The 25,767-nt window shown below is 37.4% G+C and overlaps 1 protein-coding gene across 5 annotated transcripts in view; it reads right to left on the reverse strand.

Annotated features, from left to right (window-relative positions):
• The window catches only part of STK24 (serine/threonine kinase 24), a 130,602-nt gene that overhangs the window by 13,944 nt on the left and 90,891 nt on the right, over nt 1-25,767 (reverse strand). For all 5 annotated transcript variants that reach the window (XM_078147278.1, XM_078147277.1, XM_078147276.1 and 2 more), the window contains 7 exons: nt 25,567-25,623; nt 15,005-15,113; nt 14,462-14,619; nt 6,339-6,524; nt 4,719-4,864; nt 2,461-2,584; nt 537-605 (listed from right to left, as the gene is read on the reverse strand). In XM_078147278.1, coding sequence (XP_078003404.1) covers nt 537-605; nt 2,461-2,584; nt 4,719-4,864; nt 6,339-6,524; nt 14,462-14,619; nt 15,005-15,113; nt 25,567-25,623 — 849 coding nt within the window. The remainder of the gene's footprint in view (nt 1-536; nt 606-2,460; nt 2,585-4,718; nt 4,865-6,338; nt 6,525-14,461; nt 14,620-15,004; nt 15,114-25,566; nt 25,624-25,767) is intronic.

Genomic DNA, 25,767 nt, shown 5'->3' on the forward strand with positions numbered 1-25,767 from the left:
ATGATGGAATCCACTTTTGGCAAAGCCATGTAAATAAGATGCCCAAAGTCAAAAGCAAAATGGATTGAACTAAAATTATACTTTAGGGGGTAAAAGAGTTACAACTACAATTGAAATTAAGACCCATGCTGCACAGATCCATGTACTTTTAGTAATTAGTGTTCACTGCTGGTCCCTACCCAGAAATAAAAATACAGGATACCACTGTGACTGACTCTTAGCCTGCAACGGGGTGTGAAAAAGTGGCCACAGCCCAGATGACTGGGACTGGGGGGCGGGGGGGGCTGGGCCCCCACAGGCGCGCACTCCCCCACAGAAGAGGCATGTGAAGACAGGTGCGGCGATGGGAAATTTTCTTAGAATAGTGACACTAAGCATTCTTAGTACCTAAGGGTAGCTTACCGCAAGATGCACCCTGAGTTTCTGAAACTATTTTGAAAGCATACATGTCTCTCATTTACCATTCTCCTGACATCACCACCACCACAGGAAGACTAATACCTAAAATAAAATGCTGACAATGTTGGCAATCTTACCTCTGCAAATAGAGGAGAAATAACTGTAGATAAGCACTGAGACAAAGGCCTCTTTGGGATATCTTTCACCTTAAAAAAAAACACCACATTAATATAATTTGATAATTTGTTCTGCATTTAACAAAATTTATTACTTTCAAATCTCACACTCAAAGCATAACTCTACTTCTGCTTATACTGAACTTATACAGCTTACACCTTGGCATCTGAATTCAAATGCAGAGGGGGAAAAAACATTCTTTCATGTTCATTATCAATGGATTTAATCAAAGGTTGATTGTCTCTCATTAGACCAAAAGTTTTATATATAAAACAAATCAAATATACAAGGGTAGGCAAACAGATTATATATAACAGAAAATTATCACTAGGTGAAAAAAGAAGTAATATTTGTTTAAAACAAAGCAAAACACACAACTGTACCATTATGCTACCGGGGGGGGGGAAGAAAAGAGGAATTTTTACTCTAAAGGATAAAGACCAATAGGGAAAAGATAATTTAAAGAGAAGAATAATAAACTATTAGAAATGTATGACAACTTACAATGTACAACAAAATCTTATTAATTTGATTCATAAATAATTCCTGGTTCACATCCATTTCATAAAGAAACTAGAATGAATTTTATCTTTAAATTACTTATGGAGAAAGATCTTTCAAGATAAAGTAAATTAACACTGTAATCAAGATAGGGAGATTGGGGAGTGGGCTTAAGGCTTTTTTAGAGAAACTATCTTAACACTACAGCATTACCTACTTATACACATAAATAACTACTGAACTAATTATAAATGATTCAGGTCTATATTAAAGCAGAATTTGCAAGACCATTACTAGGTAACCATTAGTTTGGATATGTACTCAAAGCTACAGCTAATGTAGTAGCAATAAAAAGTGGGAAGAGATGTGTTAAACAAGGATCAATGGAAGGAATCAGATATAAGGCTTACGGGCATAAGATAGTTGTTTTCAAGTATCAAATGGTCTCTCATGAGGAAGAGTAGTAAGACTTATTCTGTTTGGCTCTGTAAGGCATAAATAATACTGGTACTTGGAAATTACAGATGAATAGATTTTGTTTTTCCACATAAGGAAGAACTTGCTAATCATCAGTTTCCAAAAAGTGGAATACACACCAGGGGAGAGTGAGCTCCCACTAACTAGACATATTTATGAATGAACAGCTGTGTGGATGCTGAAGAACTAATTCATGGATTAATGGAGAAGAGTTGAAATAGATGACCTCTAAGGTTCCTTCCTAACTCTAGGAGTCTATGAACTCAGGGGTGAAGTAAATTCTGTGCACACAACCTTGGTGGTAATGTAGAAAACAGTGCTAGACCTGAAAACAGAGGCTTTGGTTTGAATCTACCTCTACTAACAAGGCAATCAGGGCAGCTAGGTGGCACACAGTGGATAGAGCACCGGCCCTGGATTCAGGAGGACCTGAGTTCAAATCTGGCCTCAGACACATAACACTAGCTGTGTGACCCTGGGCAAGTCACTTAACCCCACTGCATAGCCCGCCCACCCCCCCCAAAAAAAACAAACAAAAAAAACCAAGACAATCAAGCTATGTCTTCTGGGCTCTTGCTAGCTTAAATGAACCTATTCGGTCCTTGTCAGTTCTAAGCTTAAGTATGAATTGTTAGGATCCAATCAACATTAAGTCATTACTGGCTTAACAAATTTCCTCAAGTCAATCTTTTAAGTTCCCACAGTCTGTCCCCAAATTTTTAAATTAAACAGCAAATTCCTTAAATTGGATGAAATAAGAGGTATAACTGTACAGTGTTCAGAACTGAAAAGGTACTTAGCAAATGATCATTAACAATGATATTTAAATAATCTGGTTCTATTGATATCTTTGTATTTAATTTATATTTAAACATTTGTGCTTAAATAATTTTAATCAGATTCTACCTTATTTCTTTCCAGTTCCTGTGGCTGAACTGCTCCATTCTCCAGGTTCTTAGGATCTTTTTCTCTGATTGTGAAGATCCAGTCTCCTGAGTCACTGCCGCCTGATGCCTGACCATCTGTTTCTCTTAAAACAAAAATTCAGAAGTCTCCATCACTAAGTATTAACACTGAAAGGACTCAATTCAATAAAATGGGAAAGAAGAAAAAAGGCTAGAGACACCAATCAAGGACAGGACAGGCATTTAAGACATAAAGGGCAGCTCTATATCCTGGGTGGCCTACTGAAGTCAGGCTCAACAAAACTTCCAGTGCGTCTGTTTGAATTGGGCAACTGGCAATAACTTGCTAAGTTGTGCCATACTGAGTCCTGAAGGGAGATTTGGACAACCTGCATGGCAACTCCCTCCATGTGATTGGATTTTCCAAGCCAAACTGAAAACACTGCACTCTCATTTCCACAGAAAAAGAAGCCACTGCTTAGAAAATGAGGCAGCCACGACTTTGCTAGACAGGAATGAAGGCTAGCTGCCATAATCTTCTATCTTTAGGTTCCCACAGTTCACAAATCAACCTGAAATCCAGAAAGGAACACAAATTTTCTACTCAATTGTGTTTTGTTGTTGTTGTTTAAATAAAAAAATAGCATCTCAAAAGTAAGATTTTGATATCTAAACAATATAAGGAATACTTTGATACTTTTTTCATAAATCTTAATCATTTTCAGTTCTAGGCTAATCTAAATCCATGGTCTTAATCTTACACATTTATAGGATGTTCCTGTCTCACTAACTCTCAGTTTTTGAGTCTGAATTCTCCCAGGACTCTAGGATTTTAGAACTAAAAGTTCTTTCCAGTTATCAGTCCTTAAATGGCTATTGTTATTCTCTGCCTTAATCACAGAAAGTCTATTTATCTGGCTAAGGGTGTGGGAGCCTAAAGAGGTTACTTCAGGTTTTCTTTCTAACCTCATTAGCTAAGAAGGAATAGAAATTTAAAGGGTCAGTTATGAATAAAAAATTAACAGCATTTTGAAGTAGATTCGTCATACAAGTATTTTCAGGAAAAGAAAACCAGTTAAGGATTAGCAATTTTTATTCTTGGGAAGTTCCACTCATGGCATCAAGGGGTTAAGAGAACATTAATATGTTCTAAAAAAGGAATCTTAACAAAGGCATCATTTCAATCTGGTACATTTACTGCCAAAAATTCATAAAGTAACTAGAAGTGACATTTTTCTGCTCTGTGATTCTCTGATTATAAGAGCTGTAGAAGGCTGATCAGCATTGTGGTCAACTCAAGCAAGGAAATTCTTCTGATTCTGATCACTTGACACATTTCTTACAATAAGCTAAAGGCACCTAAAAGGTATATAAAGCCAAGTAAACCTGTTCACTGAGTTATATTTGCTTGTATAATCTGCCAAATGAATTTACTGTGAAAAAAAGAACCCAAACCATTCTAGCAAACCACTCACCACAACTGAGCATTTCCATTATTTAATGCCCATAGGAAAAGAGACTTATTTGGGAGTAGCTACATATGAACTTTACTCATAGACGTCAGATCTTAGTGAACATGTAATAAGAAAAAGATGCAGCCATTTACTAAAATTCACAGGGATTTGGGAGTCAGGTAATCACAATGGCTATTCTATCTGGATAATGTCACACATAACATAAACCTCAGATAGGAGTTTCACTTCTTAGTTTTTAAGGATATAAATCAGCCCTCTTGATATAATACATGTCTATACACTCTTTAAAGTTCTGGTACTTATCACCAAGTAACTTTACATATATGGCTTTATCAGTTTTTATTACTGCCTAATGCCTTCTCTTCTAGAAAGAGATATATATTCTGATGTTATCACACACATCAATTTCCTTCCCCATCCCCAACCCACATTCAGTTCATACATTATATTTTGGAACATCCCTGGTTTTACATCCAAATGATGTATCAGATTCATTCTTTTTTTTTTTTCCATTTTCATTTTGTCTGAAACGTCAAAACATTTCTTTTGGAGAAACCATGGGAAACAAATGTGCTTCATGGTTATACTTCTTTCCCTTCCTTAAGCTTCTTACTCATCCCTGAAGCACTAAAATAAAGGCTTGCAAGACCAACCATTTGGTATATGAAGCCCATTAGAAACAGTGGATATCAGAGGGAAAATGACAGCTGGAAGAGAGGAGGAAAAAAGACCAAGAATATTCTATATTGTTTGATGAAATAGTTGACAGATTGAAGATACTCACGTGTCTGAATCTTCTGAACTCGAGTCATCTTGGCTCTGTTCAGCCTTCCATCTCTTGTACCTATCAATGAGCTCTGTCAAGTAAGAGGTTTTCTTTGCATTCCTTATTATAAATTTGTGTTTCAACAACTCCTTTGCTGTAGGTCTCTTGAAAAAACAAAAGTCAATAAGATGATGTTCACTACCTTCTACTTGAAAGTACCTCCAAATAGCAACCTGTGAGAATATCACTGTCTTTGAAATATTCATTCTTGTGCCAGTGGCTTTTTTTCTTAAGAAATTTAGTAATTTGTTGTGTTTTGAATCTTCATAATTTTAAGACCATTTAACTAAGTAACTTCCCAAATGCCACTCACGTTCTGGGTGTGCACTTTCTCTCCTGACTACTTAAGTCAAGAATTGTTTTATGCTTCATAGCCATGACCCAGAGGTGCTACAGGCCAAGGCCTGCCAACTGCTTTTGCTATTTAAGAGAGGACTATGGGTACCAGTTACAGGGAGGGATAAAATGAAAACCCAAATCACCAGTTGGTAGAAATACAGAAACTACAATTAGGGTTAGATCAAACCTCTTCTCTTAGAACAAATGATGTACTTAATGACAGCGTCATATTACTCAAGTCTTATGAAAAAGAAAGTATCTGTAGATACACTTGGCAATATCAGATGTCATTCCCAATGCCCTCACATCATGTTTCTAGTTACCTTCCTTCCATCTTGATTCCTTTTACGACTGTGGAACTGGGTAGGTGAACGGCTATATTAACAGTTATCTACATCTAAGGTGTGTGCATTTTAATTTATAGGAGGGTCAAACAAATGTCAGATCAATTATTATCTACAACTGCTGATTTCCTGCAACTCAAAAAAGAGAATGTCAATCTTACAAGGTTGATAAGGTCCGGAACTAAACAATTTAGTGTACATTACCTGAAGAAGAGCAGATAGAGACATTTTAGTTTCTGGCCTTATCAATTCTGTTAGCTCACTATTCCCTCAGTCTCTGACAAGGTGTCAGCACACCCTAATACAGTGATATAATCCATGCTTAAGACAGAAGTCAATGAGAAAATGAACATCAGCTCTCTTTTACAATAGCTAAAAAACTCAAATAATTTAAAGATAAAATTCATTCCAGTTTCTTAATGAAATAGATGTGAACCAGGAATTATTATGCTCTTGATAAAACTCTAATATTCTTTGTAGGATTTTCTATGTTTAAAGGATATTTCAATGTGCTTGCTCAAGACTAAGCAGTAGAAATTCACCTCCAAGTGATTTTTTTCTGATTTCAACTTAGAAGCCTTTGAGGCAAAATTCCAAGAAAAAGTTTATGTAGCTTTTTTAATATGCTATTCAAGATACTCTTGTGGTTAGCATGCCAATACCTGTGCACCCCCTGCTAGGACCATACCTAATTTAGATGAAACTACTTTCACGGTTGGCTGTGATTTCTTCCTGATTCCATATTGTCATTTAAAACCTTTGGATCCCAACGAATAATGTTTGTCTAATGAAAATATTTCCATACCAAAGTTTCTCTGTGATTTAAAAATAAAACAAATTCTAGCACCATGAATCTATTCTCTACACCCAAGAGTGATCCACTGATAAAACTTACAAAGCTGGGTTCCTTGTTTAGACAGGCCTCCACAAACTCTTTGAGGGGTTTGCTGTAGTTCCCTTCCAGTGTTGGTGGATTGTTCTTTGGAATAAGGAATAACACCTTCATTGGGTGTAGCTCCGAATGCGGAGGTTCTCCTTTAGCCAACTCTATTGCTGTTATGCCCAAAGACCAGATATCTGCCTGCAACACAAAACAATCTTGAGGGACCAAGAGTAAGATTATACAGATGGCATTTTCATTCTAGGTAGAAGTACCTTGAGAAGACATACCAGCAGCACTCTACCCTTTGAAAAGTATGAACGACTGCTACTGGGCCAGCTCAACAAAGACAGTTCAGTTAAGTGAACACTTCTATCTCATTTGGAACACTGGCCCTTAGTCCTGGGCCACATTCAGGAAAGACAACGACGAGCTGAATCAAGTTCCAAGGAAGGCTGCAAAACGAAGCTCAGAGGACTGGCTGCAGATGGTATAGTTGTCTTGTTGTATGTGTGAGAAATTAATTGTCTGTGTCAGGGAAAATTCAGAATAGACAGAAGCTACAGAGGAGCACACTGAATTCAACTTAGTGAATCCAATTCACTAAGTGAAAATTTTACTGTTAAAGCTATCCAAAAGCAGAGACTGGGGAATGTCAGGAATAAGAGATCAGAATAGGGCAGTTATGTGATCCTGGGCATAGAGTAAGGGCCTTGAGTGAACAAGACCTGAGTTCAAATCTGGATTCAGGCACTTAACGAGATGTAAGTCATTTCACTTCTGCCTGCCTCAGTTTCCTCAAGTGTGAAATGGGGATAGTAATAGTCCTTAATGGTCAGAGTTGTTATGAGAATCAGATGAGATAATATTTGCAAAGCTCTTAACACAGTGCTCGGCACAAAGCAGGTATTTAATAGACCCTTAGCAGAAATGTTTGCGGGTCACCCCCTTAAATGGAGTAATCAGACGATCTGTAATCTATTATTAGCTATCGAAAAAGAAGGTAGTTAATACTGAGGGAGAGGAGGGAAGGGACCACTGCTCTTGAGGAACTTCCCATGTAAAGAGAATGAGAAGGCTCAAAATTGAGCAGGAAGGTAAATGTTATAGAAAACTCTCATGGGGAAAAAAGAAGGCAGTTATAAAATGATAAGATTTCACTGGTATGGGGCACTCCCCGGTCAGAAAATTCCCTTGACTAAAGCAGGTTGGCACCTTCCCTGCAACGCACTGAGAGCTTGTGTATGACCACTAAGCACTGACTGACGAATATATGTTAGAGGCAGAATTTGAAGCTAAGGATCGCTGGCTTCCAGGCTCCTGATCCCCCACATCATGCAATCTGAAAAAAAGGAATTAAGTTGAATGTGATCCACATCAGACTGGTATCACCTACTTCTGGCCAACTTCAGAATCCCCATTCCCATTCAACAGCTAAAGAGAAAGCACAGAATTTCTTCCTGTCATGACTCAAACCTCATCCTAAAAGGATAGGCTTTGGGCTTAGGCTCCAGAACTGGAATGATCTTGAGAGATTACCCCAAACTGTTAGTCCCCCTCCTCATTTTGAACAAGAGAAAACCAAAACACCAAAAGGAGAAGTGACTTACAACCTATTCTGAGCCCGAGTAGGGAGCAGAGATAAGAGTGAATCCAGATCTTCTGACTCCAAATCCAGTGTGTTGCCATATTATTCTGATGTTATTAAATAAGAAGAATTAGCTTTTCTCTGCCTCTCAGTAACAGCAGCCAGCAGAGGTCAATAAAGTGCTGGCTGGGCAGATCTACAATATGATCTCACTTCAGTCCTTAAGTTCCCCTCTACAGATACAACTCTCCTATTTGCCAGAAGTTAACTGAATTTATATATTTACACTTACACACACACACACATACACACACACACACACACAGAGCATGAAATGTATACTACAGATGGATACTCTTCTTTTTTGTACCTAAGGGCAACAATAGCACTGCCAAGCGTATCACTGGGGTCAACTTTAGAAATACAGATTCAAATAGTAAGCGGCCAAAAAAAAAAAATTCAGCTGTCTCCTACCTAAGATAGAGAATCAACATTAAAAAAAGCCTTTTAATCTCGTCAAACAGAGAAGTCTACTCCTTCAGGAGGGACATTTAAACCAGCCCAGCAGTTAACTATGTATCATCTCCTATTTTATTCAAGAGACAAAAGTCAGAAAGCTCTAAAAACACTCAAGGACAGGTGCCAAGTCCTCATTCTGACTCAGTGACCTATTTTCTCGATAATGAAATCATTTTTATGCCCAACTTTCTGGGTTCTCTAACTTCCTTTCCATAAAATAGAGACAAGTGGAGAGTTATCGGTGAAGCCAAAGGCAGCAAAGGAAGAAGGAAAGCACAGAATGTGGAAGTTAGTCCTATCCAAACCTGGGGAAGAAGGGAAAGGATGAATCTGAGATGACTCTAAAAGTAGTTAAGTGGCTACAGGACCAAGTCAACAGGAAACAAATCATGCTGTCTTTTAAGATCTGTTGTTAGTGATAAGTTAGTTATCTGGATAGCCCCCAAGTTTCCCATTGGCTTACGTGATCATCTCTGAAGAGGTAAAAACAGAGATTACAAAACATGTCTACAAAGAAAGAGAAACAACATTGACACATCAACCTTTGAAATATTCCCCAAGCCTCCCGGGTCTAAGCAACTAGGATGAAAACTTCAGATTAAACAACATTTTGGAACTTGAATTAATCTACTCCTGGTAAAAACAAAAAAAAAAATAAGATGCTATTTGCAATACAACAAAGAATTAGTATAAAGACAGAATGATGGGTGAGTTAAGAATTCTAGGTCACAGAAGGACAAAGCTTGTGGTTGAAGGCAGAAGCAAAGGTATGACCTGGGGGTAGCTGAGGTGGTTCAGCGAAAAAAGTGAAGGAGTTGAGCCCTTTAAGAAACTGCAGGTGGGACAGGTAGGTGGATTCAGGAGGACCTGAGTTCAAATCCAGCCTCAGACACATAACACTTAATAGCTGTGTGACCCTGGGTGAGTCACTTAGCACCACTGCCTAGCCAAAAAAAAAGAAAAAGAAAAAGAAACTGCAAGGTGAGAGTATCTGAGAAAACATCTGCATGTACAGTGAAGTCCAGTATAGGGCAAATGCAAAGCCACTCTAGGTTTTCAAGCAGGTGAATAACACGGTCCTATATATGCAGGAGAGAAAATAACTGTGGTATTAGTTTGTGATAAGGGAGACTCTGGGCTCTTGCCCAAGGGATGGAGGCAGCAGTGTTTGAGTAGAAAGGTGGGGACAGATTAGGAAGATTTAGGGAGATAAATCAATATGTGGCAAACAATTAAATGTGGAAGAAGGGTGAGGGGGAAAGGTCAAAGAAGTTCTGAGCCATGGTGGGATGAAGAAAGATCTGCTGTCACCTGAAAAGGTGAAGTCAAGAAGTGGGGCAAGTTTTGGTGGGAAAGACAATGACTGCAGGTTTAGACACATTAAATTTAAAGTAGTGAGTAACAGGGCACCTAGATAAAGAAGTCCAGCAGGTGGTTGAACATGTGGAACTATAATTCAGAGAGATTCGGGCAGCATCAAACAATTGGGACAGCAGAACAGGCTTCCATGAGAGAAAAAAATATCAAAAAAGACCAAAAACAAAAGTGTGGGAGCTATCTGCATTGTACTGTACATCTAGGGAAACCTTGGGAGGTTTCCTGCTATTCTGCAGGTTATTTTGAGTTCTAAGATACAGAGGGATTTGGTGATTATCAGTCTTTACACAGTCAGTGAAAATTGCATCTTTGACCTTTTCTGAACCATTCTTCATTCTCTTGGATATCCCTGGGTCAGAGTTCATGAGATCTAGACAGAGAAAAGTTGGAGAATATAATGGACGCTCATTTTTTAAAAATGGGTATACAAGGGGCAGCTAGGTGGCACAGTGGATAGAGCACCAGCCCTGGAGTCAGGAGGACCTGAGTTCAAATCCGACCTCAAACCAAACATTTGACACTTAAGCTGTGTGACCTCGGGCAAGTCACTTAACCCCAATTGCCTAAAAAATAAATAAATAAAAACGGGTATACAAAAAAAAATTCTTAAAAGGACAAGAATAAGAAATTATCAAAAGAAGTAAAAAGACTATCAGAACCATGCCATCTTGCTGCTAATGAGTTTTCCTCTTAAGTAGCTTAAAAAGAAGGAAAGAATGATTAATGTATAAAATAGACTAAGAAGAAAAAAAGGAAGCTATGAGTCACTTCATCCAACTCTTTAAAAACAGTTATAGCTAGTAGATTACACACATACCCTTCAATTCACATTTGTTCACCACCTTTCATTAAAAGAGGAAGAAAAATCAATCCTTAGCCAACTTAGGTGTTTATTAGTATCTTGTGTACAGGGAAGGTCAGCTCAGCAGGTTAGAACAGTATGCTCATAAGGCCAGAGTCATGAGTTCAAATGCTGTGTATGTCAGTTAGCACCATTTTGTTTCATGGCCATGGTTATGTGTTCCTAATCCTGGGCAGCCATTTCACAAACACACTAATGGCCACAAGGAGGATGAAATCACAATGTGAGCAAATATATGTGTGTGTGTGTATGTGTGTGTGTGTGTGTGTGTGTGTGTGTGTTGGGGGGGGGGGGGCGCGGCGCCATTTAAGGGAAAAACAACCAAAGCAAAAGGTCTAGTACTAGCACCATCCATATGTGAAGAAAAATATATCATTTATGATAAAACCCATGTGTAAACTGGGGTTTATGAATATGTGTGGTTCTGACTCATATATGCCATAAGCAGGCATAGATAATTAAAGGCTGACTTTGTCCCATCGCAAATTTCCTCAGCTGTCTCCTGCCCAGACCCCTGGGGCAGCCAGTGGCTTCACTTTGGTCAAAGATTCAGCTTAGAGAGTATACTCAAGGGTGCTTCAGCATTAAAGGAAAAGCATATAAAGTCACCTCAACGCCTTGAGACAGATAAAGGCAAAGCAGTTCAGTAAGAATGATTTGTTGGGTAGGAAGAAATGCATTAAATTTCTTGTCTGACATTGGCAAGGAATTTATGGGAATATTGAATATTAAAGATAATTGGCGACGAGAACATCATTAAGAGCCTATTTCAGCAAAAACATTAAATGTACTTAAATAGTAAATGTGCCTTTAAAACAATAAAGAGAAACTTCACTGAAAAGAAGATTGCACATAATGAAGCAACCTTCAAATAATAGTCAATATATCCATAAGGCAATGAAAATGACACTTAACATCTACAAGAGTAAGGCACTTCATCAAAAAGCTCCTCCAGAATAGGCCATAATTCCAATTATTCATAGTCCTAATGAGGCCCTGGAGAACATAAACTATTTCCCATACCTAAGAATTGCTCTCACTTTAAAAGCCTGACCATAATGAAGAAATTCCATATCCTTTAAATGTGGAAGTGAGGCTTTTAAATAGAACTATTACATATGGACTCCTAACACTTCAGTCCCTAACGTGCTATGTGAATAAGGGGAACAGTCAATTAGGCTGATGAAGCAGCTAGACCAGCTAAATACAGAAAAAATCTGGGACGGAGACAACACAATCTTTTAAAACACTGAATGATGAATTTTCAAGATATCTCAAAGAAGACTAGAAAAAAATTGTAGATTTTTTAAATGCCACTTTTGTTAAGTGACTGAAAAGACATCAGAAACTATATATTCATAGTCCTACTTTCCCCTTCCAACTTTCTGAAAATGATCTCCAAATATGCCAACAATAACCTTGATGAAAATATGAAAATGGAGGGAACTGGCAGATTTTTACAAGTGATTCCCCATAGCAGGAGACATCTTCTAATCATACAACTGACAGATTTCCAATGTTTATTTGTCAATCAAAAGCAAAAAGTATTTGACTTGAGAAAAGCCAGATGGAGCTATAAACGTTCTTCTCCCACAAGATTCTCCTACACAAAAGTTACAACTACATGAAATTCCTTGATAGGCAGAACCACAGATAGAACTTTGTTCAGTGACTCCCTCATTAATACCAAACAAGGCATAAACTAGGACAGGAAGTCTTATGAACATTACAGGATCATAGATTTAAAGTTGGAAAAAGACCTCAGAGGTCATTTAGTCCAACCCCCTAATTTTATAGATGAACAGAAACTCAAGACAAATGTACTTTACACAGTCATAAGAGATGGGTTATACAGAATCTACCTGGAAAATAAATCTCACAGGTTATTTCTTTTTTTAGCCTTCTCCCTCATATTATGATGTTCGCCACACATTTGTTCTTGGATGACACTGTGCTGATTATAGACATTATGACCTAAGTTCTCTTCACTGAGATTCAAAATGAATCAAAAGAAACAAAATGGATGAAGAAAGCTTTTTTTCAATTAAGAGACGTAGTCATGAAATAAGGTCATTAGCATGTCTACAAATGAACAATGAGCTGGGCCCAGAACTAAAAAACGAGGAAGAGAATGAGCTTGACTGCATCAGAACTTCTCATATCCCAAGCTGCTGCATGGCACAAAGCATCATTCCCCTCTCCCCATCTTTTTTTTTTTTAAACACCAATATTCTTCTGGTGTAAGAAATACTGTAGAACAATATATAGCAAGACATGAAATCATAGACAGTGGAAGATGGCCTCCAAATCAGGAAAACTTAGGTTCTGGTTCTCCTCTCACATACTAGTTATACGGTTTTGGGCAAACCACTTAATTTCTCAGTACCAGGTTTACAAGACCTTGTATTGGAAAATAGCTGCTGATCCTCATTGAGAAAGGGAGTTTCCTATACCAGTAAATCACAAATCTGGACCACTCCCAATCCCACCACCACCACCACCACCAATAAATCCCAACCTCAAAAAACCTCCTCAAATCCTTTTCAGTGATGCTAAATGTTTGGCAATCATCAAATGTTGCAATTTTCAAAGCATCAAGATTGTGGGTGGTTCAAAAAAGCAAGAGAGAAAAAGACTAATGGTAGGCATAACTAGGCTGCTACAACATACTACCAATAAGGTTATGTGTACAAGGAGTGGTTTAAAGGACATCACTAAGAAAAGTTCAATTTGAAAAAATATGGGTCATTCAGAGCAAAAATGAAGACCAACAGACAAATATCCTTAGGAGTGCATTGGTATCCAAGCCTCAGAAGGCCTCTACAGGTCTAGAGCTTGCTGGCTCTAAATCTATAATACCATGATCCTATAACTTTAAAAGACCTAGAGGAAAAAAGCTTCTAGCCCATTAGGCAGGCCTTCAATGGAAGAAAAGATACTTGGACAAAAACAGCAAAGGATGAGAAGATGTGAAAGGATCACACTGTACTGCTAGAATGAATACCCTCCCTCATGGATGGATCCACTGCAATACTCAAGAAGGATGCTTTACTATGAAACTGTACCTAATTGCATCTAAATATGTGGTATCATACTTTCTACAACATAAAACTGATCTCTCAGATCTCTCAGAAATGTTAGTACAGCTTTAAGCTTGACAGATAATATTTCTCTGAAGAAAATCAATGGCTCCTGTATGAACTGTGACTGTTCTCAGGAAATGGGTACAGCCATGCAAAATAACAATTCCTTAACAAAAACACTTCTTTAAAAAAAATTTTTTTAAGGAACAGTGCTCTGCTTAAACACTAATAAGGCAACAACTATTAACTGTTTTACTGAATTGTAAAACAGCGGCAATCTAGCTACAAACCAAAGTAACCCAATCAATAGTGTCAGATTTGAAAGAAAGCCAGAGTTGACACTTATTCTCAGCCACATTTCATAAAAAATTTAGATCATTAGGTATGGAGACTGGCAAATGCTGACAAAGTGAATAATTATATAAATAGTGTTTTGTTTTTTTAATGACAAAAGGGGAAGACAGGGGTGGGATTAACACCAAAACAGGGCTTTAGAGATCTAAAGAGTGTGTGTGTGTGTGTGTGTGTGTGTGTGTGTGTGTGTGTGTGTGTGTGTGTGTGGGCAGGGGGAAGAAGACAACACTGAGAAGGGCAGTGTTTGTTTGTTTGAACATATTAAGAACTAGGTATTTACTTTATAGTCTGTTTCAAGGCCTGCTTTAAAAGAAGATATTGCTGGAAATTACATCAAGCTTTGTTCTGAGCTTACCTTTGAATCATAGGCAGACTGCTTGATGACTTCAGGTGCCATCCAGAATGGGGTGCCCACAAAGGTGTTTCTTTTTATTTGGGTATCTGTCAGCTGCCCAGCTACTCCAAAATCAGCAAGTTTCACTTCTCCTTGTTCAGATAGCAGAACATTTGCAGCTAGAAAACAAAAACATGTGCTGCCTTGTGATATCTGGTTTAATGTTGTAATGTATTATTCAATTCTGGGCCTATTTTTGTTTCTCACAGCTATGGAGCTAATATACCAACTTACTTATAAAGATTCTTCATGGTAGGGATGAAATTTTATATATTCTTAGATGTACAAATCTTTACACTTCATCACCCCTCTCTCCCCACCAAAAGTCAGCACAACTCTTTGCACTTAGAGGAATGAATGCAAGGATTATTAGCTGAAAAAAAGATCCTGCCAAACACAGAGAGCCACAGAGCCCTAGGAGTCACACTCAGTTTTTGTCCTTCTCAACTGATTGATAAATTACCCCAAATTTAAAGAGAGTAAAAAGTAACATATTTTTCTTACCTTTTATATCTCGGTGAATTTTCTTTTCTGAATGCAAATAATCGAGTCCTTTCAGAATTTCTCTTAATATAGTAGCAATCTGAGTTTCATCTAGAGCACCAGGTTCTAGCTATCAGAAACATAAATTGGTGACAGTCATTAAAAAAACACCTTCAATCACAAAGTCATTTGCCTGGGGTTAGGGATAGATAATGTATCAGACAGCATATAACTTCTAACCAACAATGATGACAGTGGTTCATGTTTCTATACAGTTCTAAGTTTTAGGAAATACTTCCTAAAAAACCTCAGAAGGGAAAGGTGTGTGTGTGTGTGTGTGTTTTGAGCACACCTATAATTTAATTAGTAAATGGAAATTCTGATAAGGTAATTCAGTAGAGGCTTGTTCCTGCTTTGCAACTTCAGAGTCTTAGAGACTTAGGGCTACACAGCTAGGACACATGTGACACATTCTTAACTCTCCAGGCAGCTCTCAAGGAAGGCGTTATCATTTCCATTTTCAAGATGACAAAGTATATGCCCAAATAAACCTTTTATCCAAAGTATTTAAAGGGGGAAAAAGTGGTGAAAGCAGCTCCTTGTCGTGTCTTCGCCAATGTTCTCAATAGGTTACTAACAGGATGGTCAGCCTCAGACCAGGAGAGGAGATAAAGAAATAACGATTTTTAGGTCTGTGGTTTCAGTGACCTGCACCATGATCTGTTCCAAACTTAATAAGTTCTGATCCACCATGTTGCACAGGAGGAGAACAGGTAGAATCCAAAGCCCGAACAGGCATAACCCTATAACAAGAAGCCCAGGAAACCAAGGCATGTCAAGAAACTCAAAGTGCCTATCTTATGCCTTTGCAGGAGCTCTGCTGAATCCTACCATCTTTGGCCATCTTACAAAAAGGAAACATGGATCTTCTGTGCTAAATAAAAATATCTCTGTGGGCTGGGGGGAAAAAAGGCATGAGAGAGCATGATTTACTGTTTGCAGCACACGAAAAGGTTGGGGCGGGGGGGGGAGTTTTAAAAGTTAAACATCCAAAAGTTTTATGTACATAAGATCAAATACCAAAGCATTAAAAAACAAAAAACAAAACAAAAAAATAAACCAGAGGCTTGAACTGTTCACTTTTTGTCTGTATACTTGGAACTATACTATGAAAACAGAACTTGTAGAGGGCTAAGCAGGGTGGGGAGAGAGAGAGGAAAAAAAAAAACCCACAGATTCATGGTAAGGCTGAAGAAGTTAGAGCAAAATAATTGAAGGAAAAAAAAGATATTTAGTCTCTCTGTCCAACTACAGCTGCAGGCTGGGCTTGAGAATGGGTTCAAATATTAATACCTTTACTATCTCCTATAGAGCAAGTAGTAACTATATACACACTTAACATGACCCCCATATAATGATGCTGATGGTAAAACAAACAGCTTGCATTTATACAGTGCTTTAAGGATTGCAAAGCACTTCACAAATATTATCTCATCTTATCCTTACGACAACTTTGGCTATTATTATCTCCCAGCTCTTAAGTGTCTGAGGTGGGATCTGAACTCAGGCCTTGCTGACTCAAATCCAGTACTCTAGCCACTGCATCACCAACTTTAATATTTTATGTGTGCTTTAGAGCATATTATAGATTCACAGGATATTCACTGACCAAAAAGAAACTCTAAGAGCATATAACAAGGAAATTAATCAGGAATTTTAGAAGGTATGCCATGGTGCAGGGTGAGGGGTGTCTCAAAAAAAAATACTATTTAGTAATTACAATTCTGTGTCCTAATACTTTTATCATTTGTGACAATAATACTTTGTCCTTGTTAGACTACTTCATCTCTGATAATTATCAACTGTTTCCTTAATATTCTCAATATTCTTCTTGATCTGGGGAAGCAACTCATTTACTACATGAAAGAAAAATAAGAAAATGAATGGATCAAGATATTGATCAGTGATATAATCCAAATGTGAAGAACTAAGAAATGAAATCTCCACTAATTATCTAAATTACTTCCTTAAGAAACTAGACCTAAAACCTGAATATGGACATCACAGGCCATGAAACAAGGAGATGAGGACATAGGCCAGGGAGGGCTGAAGAGACCCAGCAATTCAGTGTTCACTTTCAACAAAATAACCAGTATATTCTGTTTTTTCATTTGTTTTTTGATAAGCAATGGGGTTAAATGACTTGTCCAGTGTCACACAGCTAGTAAGTGTCAGAAGTCGCATTTGAACTCAGGTCCTCCTGACTTCAGGGCTGGTGTTCTATCCACTGTGCCCTCTAGCTGCCCCTAACTAGTATATTCTGTAGGTAGCTAGTGATCCCCTTACTTGTATTTTTAAAATCTGGTGACTACAATTTTGCACATGTATGAACGCATTTCAGTGTATGTAAGTACCTAATACTCTGTACTTCCACTAAGTAAAAATAACATCTGCAGTAAAGCCAGAAAGAAATGAAACTAAAATATTCATTCTATGGTCAAATGCATTACTGATAAATCCACGGTTACGTGGATAAACACAGACTACTCTATTTATATACTACATGTCTTTCCTCAAGGAAAACAGCGTAAGATAGGCCTACTTTGTACTATATAATGTGTTCCTCAAAAGTTAAGTGTAAGTCAAATTTTTTTAAAAGCCAGAATCATTTTTCCATTGCTGGACATTAGAATTTCACAGACATTGTAGTTTTCTTTCCTATTGATAATTGCCTATCAGAGCTATGAACTCTGACAATCACAAGACACCATTCAGCTGGAAACTCATTCTGCAATTAACCAAGATGGAGCTCTTTCTGAATGTTTTGCTTGGGATTCCAGAATTTCAACTCCAGGTAACTATACTATTCTAGATTCTTGTATAATATGGTTATATGAGCAAATAACTCATTTGCTCTCTTAATGTTCTGTAAGATTTTACCTCTGGAACTGAGGCAAAATGCCAGTGATTTATCAATGTCTGCTCTTAGTCATTGCCTACTATAATTTCATATTTGTTTCATCTATTTTAAGAGCTTGTTGAACAGTAAAGTTAATTGGCTCCATTTTGAATATTAGTTTATACCAGAAAAAAAAATCACCTTAAATAGTAATTCTAGCAATTATCAATTTGAAATGTGTTTATTCTATACCCAATTCATTAATGGATTGCTTATGGTAAAACAAGGCAAAACCATAATGCAAAGGAAGGCTATGGTTCCTAACTTCTCCACCATCAAACCAAGTCAAAAGTACAAGAAGTAGTGCGGTATAATGGAGTAAGTGCTAGACTTAAAATCAAGAAACTTTGGTTCAAATCCCAGCTTCAAAACTAGCTGTGTTCTCATGAGCTCTTAAAACCTTCTCCAACCACTAATTTCTTTATCTATAAAATCGGTATAATATTTGTACAACCTACCTTATAGAGTCACTGTGAGGAAAATACTAAGTGTTCCATGAATGTGAGTTGTTATTATAGCAAATAATAAATACTACTGCATGGTAATTTTACCTGCTTCTATTTCCAGTTTCTGGTGAAGTTGCTAATTTTAATGAAGAGTAAGGAAATAGTCAAGTAGCAGGCAAAACAATGGAGAAGTACCAACGTAAACCAGCTAAACTAACTGGGAAATGGCTACGTTTTACTAGTTCAATTGAAGTACAAAGTTAACTGGTCAATTCCAACTTTTTCTGATGACATCACTCTTTGGGAGAGGGGGGAAAAAAAACCTAACAAACACTTCTATTGAATTCATCTATCTGCAAAAGCATACAGAAACAGCACACTCAAATGTGTGGCTTATTAAAAATTAAAACCATGACGACAATCCAAGTTTTCCTAAGCAGTGTAGAACAAGAAAGACTGTATTTTACGTTACTGCCATTTCCATGGAGCAGAACATCAGAAAGAACCTAGTCACTTAAAACAGGTTCACAGGAAATCCTTGCCCTCACAAAGGCATTCTATTCTGGACAAGTTGCTTCCTTTGCCTCCTTTGTAGAAGGCTGTGAGAATACTCACTTTTCAGCTGGTCATACAACCTGGCCTAAAACTCATAACTAAAGAATGATCGATGAGAGCAGCAGGGAGCTTTCTCAATCAGACTCCCAGGCTGTCACTTAGCCCTTCTGGAAATACTGATTGATCCAGTAATTAGCTTAAATCTCTTCAGTCTCTAGTTTCCGTGATTTGAGCTTCAATTTACTACTATTCAATAATTTAAAGCAAGAATTCATGAACTGAGACGGTAATTCTTGCTTTATGAAGTCATGTGCTTACTCAATACTGAACCATCTCTAAGTTCACTTCCTCCTATAGGTGTCTATTAGAATTTTTAAAATAACTTAATTTTTTAAAAGTGTTTTAACTAATGATTTGCCCATCTCTTTTTTCACTGTTATTTTAATGATAAAGTCTACTTTCCTCCTTTTCCTTTTTGACACCTTCTTCCTAGGGACTACTACTCATTACTTCATGCCAGTAATATTTAAATAGCCTACTGGTGTCCTGCCTGCCTCAAGCCTCTCTCCACTCCAATTCATGCTTCATTCAGTCACTTAAGTGATTTTCCTAAAGTGTATGCCCAATAATCTCACACATATACAGCCCACTCAAAAAACTCCAGTGGCTCCCCCTTCTTCCTCCAGGATCAAATATAAAATCTCTGTTTGGTGGTCAAAGCCTTTCATAACCTTAGCCTCTCCTACCTTTCCAGTCTTTTTACAACTTACTCCTCAACACATACTCCTCCATGGAGTAACACTGGCCTCCAAGCTGATCATGAACAAGACACTTCCGTCTCCTGGCTCCCAGCATTCTCTCTGACTACCTCAACGTCCAGAATGCTCTTCCCTCCTCATTTCTACCTACTGGCTTTCTTTAAGTCCCAACTAAAATCTCATTTCCTATAGGAAGCTTTTCCCAATCCCTCTTCATTCTAGTGCCTTCCTTCTGTTGATTATTTCTTATTCATCCTGTACACAACTTGCATTGTATTTGTTTCCACGTTGTCTCACCCATTAGACTATAAACTCCTTTAGAGCAGGGGTTGTCTTTTCACTTTTTTTGTATCCTCAGCATTTAGCACAGTGCCTGGAACATAGTAAGCATTTAACAAGTGTCTGACTAACTTCTCATTTAAGGCTGGGCCTCAGTTTTCTCATCTGTAAAATGAAAATTTTGGGGGTAGGAGATCTTGAAGGTTTTTCTCAACTCTAAATGTTATGATCTTCTCTGTCTTGTTGTTATACAGGTTTATATAAGAAGTGAATTGATCCATCTGTCCCCAGGATGAAATGTGAAAATAGCAGCTCTGGCACAAGAAGTGTTCAGATATAATCAAATATGATCACCCAAGAGATAGAAAAGTGAGAATAAATTTACCCATATGAAATACTTTTTTTAAAAAAGCTAACGAAAAAGACTCGTCTAACACAACAGAAAAGTTCTGCCTAAAGAAACATCATCACGAGATTGGAAAGGAATTAATAAAAAATATGTCATAACAATGGAGCATTTACTTCCAATCCCCAAATTTACCCATTATTTGTCCAAATAACAATAAAAGTTAACATTTATATAGTGCTTTAAAGATTTACAAAGCACTTTATACACAGTAACTGCTGCTTTCATTATCCCCATTTTATAAATTAGGAAACTGAGGCTTGGAGTGGTTGACTTGTTCGTGGTCATATAGCTTTCCCTTCTCTCACACCCATCCAACTTCTCTCTACTTTTGATGTAGAGTCTAAGAAAGTTCTTGTGATTAGCTCTGTTAAAGAAGCAAGTAGATTATCTCTGCCCTCCTCCCTCCATTGCCCAGTCCCATGCAAAGGTCTGAGAGCAACAGAAAATCAGAGGAACAACACAGCAACATATAGCTTATAGGTACTGGAGACGCTCTCTGTCTAGAGAGGAAGGAAAGGCCTATGGGAAAGAGGAACTCAAGGATACATATCCTGTTAATATTAGAGGTACCCCTGCCAGATGAGCAGTTGACTGCCACACAAAGAAGCAGATTATTTGCTAGGAGGTTTATCCAAGAGACAATCTCAAGAAGTAGTGTTTTTCTGAGTACAACTACAGTATACTTAAAGATTTGTGGTCTCTGCTGTGTTCCTCATCAGAGATGGTGCTATGGTGAGTTAATAGCTGATCATTAGTTAAAGACCCACAGACACTAGAACTACAATAAGAAAGAAGGGAAGAAAGGAAAGGATAGTAGAGAAAAGCCATCCTTTCTTTTCTATCCTATCGGTTTCCCCTAAACATAATTACTCATTTTTATGTAACCCCATGCCACAGCAGCCATCATTCATGCCCTTTTCACCCCTCAAAAGCACTCAGCCAGTACCCACATAAGGAGAAGGGAAATGGGAGCTGATCTGAAAGTCAAAGTCTAAGGAACTGTCCCCAGTTCAGAGGCCATCAGAAGTGCTCCTGAAACCTCTTACTGAGCCCTACCCTTGTTAACTAATGCATTTCAAAGTTTTCTTATTATTCTACCTTTATTGTCTAGCATGAGGTATGTTTTAAATGAAGAATCTTATAAAAATGTTTGGAAAGAAAAAGATGACATTAAAAATTAAGGTATCATCTTGTTCTGTTGTTTCATTTGCACCCAACTCTTCATGACCCCCATTTGAGGTTTTCTTGGCAAAGATACTGGAGTGGTTTACTATTTCCTTCTACAATTCATTTTCCAGATGAAGAAACTGAGGCAAACAAGGTTAAATGACTTGCTCAAAGTCACACAGCTAGTAAGTGTCTGAGGCCACATGTGAACTCAGGTCTTCCTGACCCCAGGCCAGGAGATTTATCCACTGAGCCACCTAGCTGCCCTAAACGAGCAAAGTGGTTTTATTGCTGGTCAGTTACATATGACTCTGCAACCCCAAACGGGGTTTTCTTGGAATGGTGTGCCATTTCCTTTTCCAGTGGATTAGGCAAACAGAAGTTAAAGTGACTTGCCCAGGGTCACACAACTAATGAGTATCTCAGGCCAAATCTGAGCTCAGGTCTTCCTGACTCCAGGCCCAGCGTTCTATCCACTGAGCCACCCAGATATCAGCTTTCCATTAATTCCACAGAGTTCTAAGGTTCAATGGAGGATTATTCACTGGTGTTCCAGCCTAAGCAAAGAGATATTATGGGCTATTGCGACAACTAGGAGACATCAATTTACAGAGAATATAAATGACTGAAGATTTCCTTTCCCTGCCCCAACTAGACTAACCAAGGGAAAGGGAGAAAAGGAGAGAGAGAAATACAAAGAAAATAATACAACATGAAGAAGAAATGATATACTGTTATGCTGTTATTCTTGAACTAGATGTTTTTATTAAGTTTTAACTATAAATGTATTCCAAGAACAAACTAACAAATAAGAAACTTTCAAATAAACAACCAAATACCCTTTGTTAGCAAGCTGAGAAGGATGAAAACACAATGTCCATAAAATCCTTTTTTTCTTTCATTGGTAGCTCATACCAAACTTTTTTTTAATCTCTTAAATCTCACAGCCAAATACTTAGTTATGTCTTCTATGTCTAAAGAGTTTTCCACTTTACCATGGCTGTCCCCCAAAATCCATTAAAAATAATTAAATCACTGTAGTAGTAAAAATGAACAGCGTGGTGCAGTAGAAAGAATACTACCTGTGGAGTCAGCAGAAAACTAGTTTGGATTCCTGCTGCTGATACACACCAGCCATGAATTACTCTAGCTCTAAAATAAAAATAACACCTGTACTACTTGACTCATAAGGACCATTGTAAGCAACAAATGAGATCACAAGTTCAGAGTTAGAAGGGACCTTGGAGGGCACCTTAGTCCATGATACATACAATAAGCTCTTAGAGTGTGACCATCATCATCATCACTATTAACATGTACTAAAACATTCAGGGCCTAGAGATCTGAAAATTTTGCCAATGATGCCAAGTAAGAGAAACAGCTCCTTTAAATAATTTTATGAATAGCAAAAATGAAGTTTTAATTTAAGATATTAATGTATATAATTCTATAAAATCTGAATAATTTATAACTAACCTTCCCTTAAGCATGATTTTCCAAGAGAACAAGGAAGTAAAAAGATATTAACATACTTAATGTGCTTATCATAATCAAGCAGTAGAACAGGACAAGACATTAGGGAGTTTTTATATGTTTGTATGCTTACACTTTGTCCCCTTCCCCACATGTTATTTTTCTTCCCACAATAATCCTACTACTCTTCTAAGATGTTCAAATGAATCTTCCAAATGCATTTCAATACATATTTCTGCACTCATCTCATGCTAACCACTGTATTAAGTGCTGGAAATTCAAAGACAAAAAGAAAACCATCCCTACTCTCAAGGAAATGACATTCTACTGGAAGATCCAACATCAACAGATTTCCCCCCCCCCCGCTAATTACAATTCAGATACCTTACATTTAAAGACATTATCTTATTATTTTAAAAATCATTATTTAAACATTATTAAATATTATTTTTGAAAATAAACTGTGTTTATTACCTATAAGAGTTATGGGTCCAGATGAATTTAAAATAGTTTTAATATTAGAGTAAACTTGTCAGAAATCTAGGTTTAAATTCTTTCTCATTTCCCTTTCTCTAGTTGTTTGCCTATAAACAAGCCTCTTTATCTAAACCTCAATTTCCTTGTCTGTAAAATGAAAATAATAGTCACATTATCTTCTTCAAAATGTAACTAAAATCTTTTGTAACCTTCATGACTGCTGTGTATGCATGACCTCTTCTTCTCAGAACTCATATTAATTTTCTACCTCCTGGACCCTGATTTCTATATCAATCAAAAAATAATCTATCTTCTTCCTTCCCCTGTGTCATAAGGCATATGATCTCCAGAGAGGAAGAGGCCAAGATGTTAATACATAAGGGTTCTAAATACGGTGGTTTATGGAAGGATTTCAAGCCGTCCCTGAACTTGTATGGGGGAAGAAAAAAAAATCACATCTTTATTTTCCAAAAAACCTCTAACTGAAACTGAGCATCTTTTAATTATTTAAAAATATAATTCTGAGGGGTCCACAGGATTCACCAGAATGCTAAAGAGGTCCATGAAAATAAAAAAGATTTAATAACTCCAGATCTAGAAAAGCTTACTTCATCATAAAGGGCAGAACCAGTCACTACTGACTAGTACATTTGTTTCAGGCATGCTAGCACCCAAACCACTAACATCTCCAGAAGGGTAAAAGCAGAGAGTATCAGGTCAGCACAGGATAGCCCAAGCCCTGGGGAGGAAGCCTATATGAGTTAACTGGAGAAGCAACTTGAGGGCAGTCAAATGTTTACAAGTCCAGAAAGCATATGGTAAGGGAGGCAACTGACTACAAATTCATTCATTGCCTGTCAAAAACTGGGGAAGAGAGCTTGTTTTCGGGGTCTGAGAAGCAGGTGCATAAGGCAGGCATAGACTTTTTTTTTTAATTAGGCACAGACTTCTGTATGCAGAGTTCAGAGATGGGGAAATGGGCTGACATACATTATTATAAAATGACCTTGCCAAACAGAATCTGCACCAACTAGAAACGTGAAGCACTCCACCTGGACAGGACTGGACTAGTCAACTGAGCTCAAAAACAGGACTAGAAACACAGAGAAATGTCAAATAGTTGCTCCATCTGCATGTAAAACCACGATTAATTTAAGCTAGGAAACTTTCCCTATCTTTGTAACTGTAAGTGAAACCAACCCCCTAATACATTTTCATAATGTTTCACAGTAAGAAAAGTAGTAGTAGTAGATAGAACAACAGCCTTGGAGCAAGGAAGACCTAGGTTCAAGTTCATCATCTAATACTACCAGCTATGTGAGCTGGGCAAGTTACTCTCAGTGCTCTAAAGCAATTCTCTAACACAGTTCCCTACGCTAGTAAAATCATCAGATCAGTTCCTACCCCCACCCAACCAAAAGCCTTAAAAAGACCTAAAGGAGGCCACACTCTCCAAAAAACCTCATTTAAGATAAGGCCCTATGTCAGTTATATAAGCTCTGACAACAAAAGTAACTAAATTCTACACACCAGAGATAATCTAACTAGGTATTTCCCATTACTTCAAGGAATGGTCTTCAAAAATATTTTTAAACAAAGGTTTATTCCATTTAATTTTGAAACTCATCATTCAAAGAGTACAAAAATGTAAGAGTTTCTAAAGCTCAAATATAATAAATCTCAAAGTATCAGTTATATGAAGGATGAGAATTGCTGTCACCACTAGGTCTTCCCAGAGAAATAAAATTAATGAAGTTCTCTTAGGTAACCAGGTTGGGGAAAAACTTTTGAGGAATAGGTTTAACATTTATCATCCTGTTAAAGGAAATAAATTGGTTTCAAAAACATAACTGTAATTTCAAGCTATGAAAAACTAAAGCAAACAATTCTATTAAGAGCAAATTTGGTGGCAGTCAGGGGTCAGGTCCTTCTGATGTAAATATTACTACTACAAAAAGACACAAGGAAATGAATATTTAACTATAGCCAAAGTGATTCTTTTCTTTTTTTAAGCTTCCCTAAGAAAATATTTCATGAGGAAAATCTAAGGTTATACTTACTAGATCTAATGCAGAGCCTCCACCAAGATATTCCATTATTATCCACAATTTGGTATCCTAAAAAATAAAATACAAAAGAGGTTTAAAAAATAAATAAATCAAAATAAAGGTTTCTTTCTGAACATACTTTGGAGCTAGATGATTTTATAACTTCACTTAACAGGTTCAATTCGGAAAGGAATAAGAAGCTGTCACAATGTG

This window comes from Phascolarctos cinereus, unplaced genomic scaffold, assembly GCF_003287225.1.
Source record: "Phascolarctos cinereus isolate Bilbo 61053 unplaced genomic scaffold, phaCin_HiC Scaffold_7;HRSCAF=346, whole genome shotgun sequence".
In the NCBI taxonomy this organism is placed as follows: Eukaryota; Metazoa; Chordata; class Mammalia; order Diprotodontia; family Phascolarctidae; genus Phascolarctos; species Phascolarctos cinereus.